This window comes from Solanum lycopersicum, chromosome 3, assembly GCF_036512215.1.
Source record: "Solanum lycopersicum chromosome 3, SLM_r2.1".
NCBI lineage: Eukaryota > Viridiplantae > Streptophyta > Magnoliopsida > Solanales > Solanaceae > Solanum > Solanum lycopersicum.
Window position 1 is genome coordinate 41,397,306 of NC_090802.1, and position 7,458 is coordinate 41,404,763.

A 7,458-nucleotide genomic window follows, 5' to 3' on the forward strand; every position below is an offset into this window, starting at 1 on the left:
GGTTCGTGACACCCGATCCCCTAATTCTACGTGTCGGTTCGTGACACCCGATCCCCTAATTCTACGTGTCGGTTCGTGACACCCGATCCCCTAATTCTATGTGTCGGTTCGTGACACCCGATCCCCTAATCTCATTCTATAAACTCATCAAGCCTTCTTCCTTACCAAGGCATCATCATTAAATAGAGATTAGGTTTTTATCAAGATTTGGGATTCAGTAACTTCATCATGCTTAATATAATAACAATTATATAATCACGTTCATGCATGCATACAATTAAGCACATAGCAGGGTTTTACAATACTACCAATACATATCATTCTCTATTAAGAGTTTACTATGAAAGCATGAAAACCAAAACCTACCTCCACCGAAGATTAGTGATCAAGCAAGCAAATTTTCTCCAAAGCTTTGTGTTTCCCCTTCTCGATCGTCTCTCTCTCTATCGATTCCCTTCTCTCTCTTTCTGTTCTTTTCTTTTTCTTATTCCAACCCTCTTTGTTTTACCCTAATTAGTATATAATTAAGAATAAAAGATGGCAATAATGCCCCACTAATTAACTTAAGGTTATTTTTTTTAACCCCCATGTAATTAGACTTATTAACATTAACCCACTAACTTTATAATTAAGGCAAGAATTGTCAAAAACGTCCCTTAAAACGTATCAAGAAATCCGACCCAGACTGGGATTTCGCAGTCTGTGATGGCCCGTTGCGCCTGCGACGGTTCGTCCTACTGCCCGTCACAGAGTTCAGAGACTCAATTTCTCTGAAGAATCTGTGACGGTCCGTCACACCTGTGACGGTCTGTCCTGCCATTCCGTTATGAAGTTCAGAGAGTCGATTTCAGTACCCAATTTTCAGTTTTTTTAAGTGTTTGAAACGAGACCCTGCGACGGTCCATCGTGCCCATGACGGTCCGTCGTGGGGTCCGTCGCCTCAGCCTATTTTTCCAGAATAAAAATCTGCTGCTCAAAACGACTAACCAGGTCGTTACAATAGATACCAATTTGCCCATCGTTCGTCCCCAAACGATCACAAGAAGGAAAACAAGGGCAAAAAGGAGTACCTGAATCTGTAAACAGATGTGGGTATATTTCTCACATATCCGCCTCCTTCTCCCAAGTGGCTTCTTCAATGGGTCGATTCTTCCATTGAACTTTGATGGATGCAATCTCCCTTGATCTGAACTTGCGAATCTCTCTATCTAGAATGGCAACAGGCTCCTCCTCATAAGACAAGTTCTCATCAAGCAAAACTGAATCCCAACGGATGATGTAGTTTCCATCCCCATGGCATCTTTTCAACATCGACACATGGAATACCGGATGCAATCCGGACAGCCTTGGAGGCAAGGCTAACTCATAAGCTACCTCTCCTACTCGCTTAAGTACTTCAAATGGACCAATATACCTCGGGTTAAGTTTACGTCGCTTACCAAACCGCATCACCCCTTTCATTGGTGAAACCTTCAACAAGACTTGTTCACCCTCCATAAACTCCAAGTCTCTAACCTTTCGATCTGCATACTCCTTCTGTCTACTTTGCGCCGCTAGAAGCTTTTCTTGAATAGATTTCACTTTATCTAACGATTCCCTCAGAAGGTAAGTACCCCAAGGTCTAACCTCGAATGCATCAAACCACCCAATGGGAGACCTACATCTTCTCCCATATAGTGCCTCAAATGGGTCCATATCAATGCTTGAGTGATAGCTATTGTTGTAGGAGAACTCTGCTAAGGGTAAGAAGCTATCCCAATGACCACCAAATTCTATCACACATGCACGAAGCATATCCTCCAACACTTGAATCGTTCTCTCAGACTGACCGGCGGTCTGAGGATGGAACACAGTACTAAGGTCCAACCTAGTACCTAATTCCGCATGCAATGTTTTCCAAAACTTAGAAGTAAACTGCGTACCTCTATCTGATATAATGGAGAGTGGAACCCCATGCAATCGCACCACTTCCGAGATGTAAAGTTTGGCTAACTTCTCTGCATTGTAAGTCACCTTGACCGGAATGAAGTGAGCAGACTTAGTTAGCCTATCAACAATTACCCAAAAAGAATCAAATTTTCCCAATGTGTTTGGAAGACCAACCACGAAATCCATTGCAATCCTTTCCCACTTCCATTCAGGAATGGGCATTCTGTGAAGTATTCCTCCGGGCCTTTGGTGTTCATACTTTACTTGTTGACAGTTTTGACATTTGGCAATAAAATCCACAATATCCCGCTTCATTCTACTCCACCAAAAGTGTTGCTTTAGGTCACGGTACATCTTGGTTGCACCCGGATGTATCGAATACCTTGAACTATGAGCCTCTGTCAGAATAGTGTTGATCAAATCATCGACGCGGGGTACACATACCCTTCCCTTAATCCTCAAAACACCTTCCTCATCGATTGTCGCTTCTTTAGCCTCTCCTTGCAACACTTTATCTCGGATCCGGATCAATTTTTCATCATTAAACTTCTTTCCCTTAATCTTTTCAAGGAAGGAATATCTTGCCTCCACACAAGCCAACAATCCTCCCATCTCATTTACTTCTAATCTTATAAGGTCGTTAGCCAGAATCTGAACTTCTCTAGCCAATGGGCGTCTAGAAGCTTGCAAGTGAGCTAGACTTCCCATGCTTCCCGCCTTTCTACTTAAAGCATCCGCTACAACATTCGCCTTCCCTGGATGATACAAAATAGTGATGTCGTAGTCCTTCAGTAGTTCCATCCATCTCCTCTGTCTCAAGTTCAAATCTTTCTGAGTAAAGACATACTAAAGGCTACGATGATCCGTATAGACCTCACACTTAACCCCATATAAATAGTGTCTCCATTGCTTTAATGCAAACACTACCACAGCCAATTCCAAATCATGAGTTGGATAGTTACGTTCATGCACTTTTAATTGCCTTGAAGCATAAGCAATCACATTCTTCCCTTGCATTAGCACTGCACCCAAACACGAATCGGATGCATCACAATAAACAATGAAATTCTTACCCTCCACTGGCAAGGTGAGAATTGGTGCGGTAGTCAACAAAGTCTTGAGCTTCTGAAAGCTTTCCTCACACTCATCCGACCATACATATGGAACATTTTGCTTAGTCAAGTTCGTCAGTTGGGAAGCAATAGAAGAGAATCCCTTGACAAATTAGTGGTAGTAGCTAGCTAACCCAACAAAGCTCCTTATTTCTGACACATTAGTAGGTCTTACCCAATTCTTCACTGTCTCAATCTTAGAAGGATCCACCATCACTCCATCCTTGGAAACCACGTGCCCCAAGAAGGACACTACATCTAGCCAAAACTCACACTTAGAGAACTTGGCATAAAGCTTTTTCTCCCTCAACATTTCCAATACCATTCTCAAATGCTCCTCATGTTCCTCCTTACTTTTAGAGTATATCAGTATATCATCAATAAATACGATCACAAAGAGATCCAAATATGGTTTAAAAATCGTGTTCATCAAATTCATGAACGCAGCAGGGGCATTCGTAAGACCAAAAGACATCACTACAAAATCGTAATGCCCATATCCGTTGCCCGTATTTTCAATTGATGATAACCGGATCTCAAGTCAATCTTAGAGAAGACACAAGCACCTTGTAATTGATCGAACAAGTCATCAATGTGAGGAAGAGTATACTTGTTCTTTATGGTTACCTTGTTCAACTGCCGGTAGTCTATGCACATCCGAAAACTCCCATCCTTCTTCTTTACAAACAAAACCGGAGCACCCCAAGGAGATGCACTTGTTCTAATGAAGCCTTTGCTCAACAACTCTTTAAGTTGGGCTTTTAACTCTCTTAAATCCACGGGAGCCATTCTATAAGGACGTATAGAAATGGGGCGAGTACCCGGTTCAAGGTCAATACAGAAATCAATATCCCTATCTGGTGGCATACCAGGAAGATCTGCAGGGAACACATCCAGAAACTCACAGACCACCGAAACCGACTCAATCGAAGGTACTTGGGTAGTGTCATCCTTAAGATGTGCCAAGAAAGCAAAACACCCTTTACTAATCATTTTCTTAGCACAAAGAAAGGAGATGATACGCACCGGATTGGAAGTGTAGTCACCCTCCCACACTAACGGATCTGTCCCAAGCTTGGCTAACGTCACCATTTTAGCATTAGAATCCAATATCGCAAATTGCGGAGAAAGACATGTCATACCCAGAATTACATCAAAATCATCCATTTCTATGATAACCAAATCTACATAAGTGTTGCTCCCCACAAAGTTCACCAAACAGGACCTATATACCTTTTCAACTACCACAGTCTCACCCACCGGAGTAGAAACACGAATAGGCATATCAAGTAATTCACAATGTAAATTTAGACCATTAGCAAATGAGGAAGATACATAAGAAAATGTGGATCCAGGATCAAACAATAAAGAAGCCATGCAATCACAAACCAGAAGATTACCTGTGATGAAAGCATCAGATGCCTCCGCTTCAGACCGCTCAGGGAAGGCGTAACAATGGTCCCTATCGTTTTTCTGTTCATTGCCCCTACCATGTTGTGATGTAGTGGTTCCAGTTTGCCCATCACCTCGGCCATTTTGGTGACCACCATTACCTCGACCACCACGTCCTCCAGAATAACGACCTCTATCATGACCACCTCTACCTCTAGCCATTGAGGGTCTATTACTCTGTTTTGGACAATTCCTCCTAATATGTATAGTATCCCCACATCAATAACACTCTCTGGAGTCAAGCATAGGTCTCTCAGAGAAGTGTTGACCAGTCTGAGGTGGACCCCCAACTACAGTCTGTAGTGAAGACTGAATGGGTTGAACTGAGTAACCTCTGGAACCCTGTCCTCTAGAGTAAGAACCATTAAACTCAACTCCTTTCGAAACCCCTTTGATGTCGATGCCATGATTAATTCATCTGGCTTCACTTCTTCCACCTCTACCACGAAATCTACCACCTCTTGGAAGGATTTTGCAGTAGCCGCTACCTGTAAGGCTGAAATCCGCAACTCTGACCTCAACCCCTTCACAAAACGGCGAATCCTCTCTTGTGGACTGAAACATAGTTGGGTGGCATACCGAGATAATGCACGAAACATAGCCTCATATGCATTGACCGACATCCTACCTTGCTCTAGGCTCAAGAACTCATCCCTTTTCCTATCCCTCAAAGTTCGGGGGATATACTTCTCCATAAACAAGCTAGAGAATGAGGCCCAAGTCATAGGTGGTGCCTCTGTTGGTTGACACTCAATATGTGACCGCCACCACATTTTGGCGTTCCCTTGAAACTGATAACTCACGAACTCAACACCAAACCGTTCTACTATACCCATCTTATGTAGTAGCTCATGACAGTCAACTAGAAAATCGTAAGCATCCTCAGATTCCGCACCCTTGAAGACTGGAGGTTTCAATTTCAAAAACTTACTGAAAAGTTCATGCTGATCATTTGTCATTATAGGCCCAGTAGTCAGACGTGGAAACGTGCCTATGTCCAATGAGGCATCCATACGAGGAGCCATAGTGGCTGCATGTTGTACTTCTGAAATCGGAGGTGTTGGCGCAGAAAACACTTGAGGTGCCTGACCTTGATCAGACAACCCACTGAGATAGGCGAGAACCTGATTGATCATCTCTGGGGTAGGTTGGGGTGGCAATCCCTCATTCTGCACTTGTTCATTTTCCCCATCCTCCCCTTCTCTTATTACTTCCTCAGTCGGTGGAGGAGTCACTGCCCTAGTATCAGATGGACTAGGTTCTCGTCCTCTTCCCCTAGAGGACGTCCTCCCACGACCTCTACCACGGCCTCTTGCCGCTGCTCTTCCTTGAGCTACAGCCCCAGTGGCTGGCTCAGACGCACCCTATCCCACCAGTGCTGGTGTTGGTGTTTGCGTAGTCGTTGCTCTAGTTCTAACCATCTGCGAAAGAGAGTGAAGATGGTCAGATACCAATTTGTATCACCTAGATACCAATTGGATTCAAGTAGTAGCACGAAAGAAAGAAAGAAAGAATGGAATTTTCCTAAAGTCTTATAGCCTCTCAAAGAAAAGTAAAGGCGTCCCCCTACCGTTCCTTAAGACTCTACTAGACTCGTTCTTGTGTGATGAGACAAACGAACCTAATGCTCTGATACCAAGTTTGTCATGACACAAACCGGGTTGCGACTGGCACCCACACTTTCCCTCCAATGTGAGCGAACCAACCAATCTAACCTTAACATTTCAATATAATATCAACAGAAAGTAATGCGGAAGACTTAAACTCATTAAATAAAGACCAATTTATTAACTTCTAAAATTCAACATCTATTATTCCCCAAAATCTGGAAGTCATCATCACAAGAACATCTACGATCAAATGACTAAACTAAGAGTATTCTAAAAGCTAAAAATACATAACAACCTAGTCCATGCCGGAAGTTCAAGGCATCAAGACTTGAAGAAGAAGATCCAGTCCAAGCTAGAAGCATTAGCTCACCCTGAATTTCCGATGTAGTAAGACTGGCTTGAATTACTGTTGAGTTGAAGATGATGGCACGTTTGCTGCACTCCACAAATAAACAAGAAGAAAACATAAAAGTAGGGGTTAGTACAAAACACGGGTACTGAGTAGATATCATCAGCCAACTCAAAATAGAAAACAATATATACCAAGTAATATCATAAAATCAACTATGATACTCAACATGTAGATACAATAAGAACTATATCATTAACAATTACCGTCAAGTTCACACATGAGGACTCAAGCCTCAATACCATATTCATTTGGGAATCATGTTCATTAGATTGAGTATATTAACATCTTTCAAGATTCATTATCTTTATTTCTCTTGTGTCGGTACGTGACACTCCGCTCCCTCATATCCATTAATCCTCTTGTGTCGGTACGTGACACTCCGATCTCCTAAATGTACGTGTCGGTTCGTGACACCCGATCCCCTAAATCTACGTGTCGGTTCGTGACACCCGATCCCCTAAATCTACGTGTCGGTTCGTGACACCCGATCCCCTAAATCTACATGTCGGTTCGTGACACCAGATCCCCTAATTCTACGTGTCGGTTCGTGACACCCGATCCCCTAATTCTACTTGTCGGTTCGTGACACCCGATCCCCTAATTCTATGTGTTGGTTCGTGACACCCGATCCCCTAATCTCATTCTATCAACTCATCAAGCCTTCTTCCTTACCAAGGCATCATCATTAAAAAGAGATTCGGTTTTTATCAAGATTTGGGATTGAGTAACTTCATCATGCTTAATGTAATCACAATTATATAATCACGTTCATGTATGCATACAATTAAGCACATAGCAGGGTTTTACAATACTACCAATACATATCATTCTCTATTAAGAGTTTACTATGAAAGCATGAAAACCATAACCTACCTCCACCGAAGATTAGTAATCAAGCAAGCAAATTTTCTCCAAAGCTTTGTGTTTCCCCTTCTCGATCGTC

General features: G+C 42.6%; 1 protein-coding gene across 1 annotated transcript; it reads right to left on the reverse strand.

Annotated features, from left to right (window-relative positions):
- Positions 1 to 1,101: 1,101 nt before the first annotated feature.
- Positions 1,102 to 4,655, reverse strand: LOC138347578 (uncharacterized). The gene is made up of 2 exons (XM_069295874.1): positions 4,431 to 4,655; positions 1,102 to 1,470 (listed from the first exon to the last, which is right to left on the reverse strand). Exons 1-2 carry the CDS (start codon positions 4,653 to 4,655, stop codon positions 1,102 to 1,104), a joined length of 594 nt encoding a protein of 197 aa, XP_069151975.1.
- Positions 4,656 to 7,458: the final 2,803 nt, after the last annotated feature.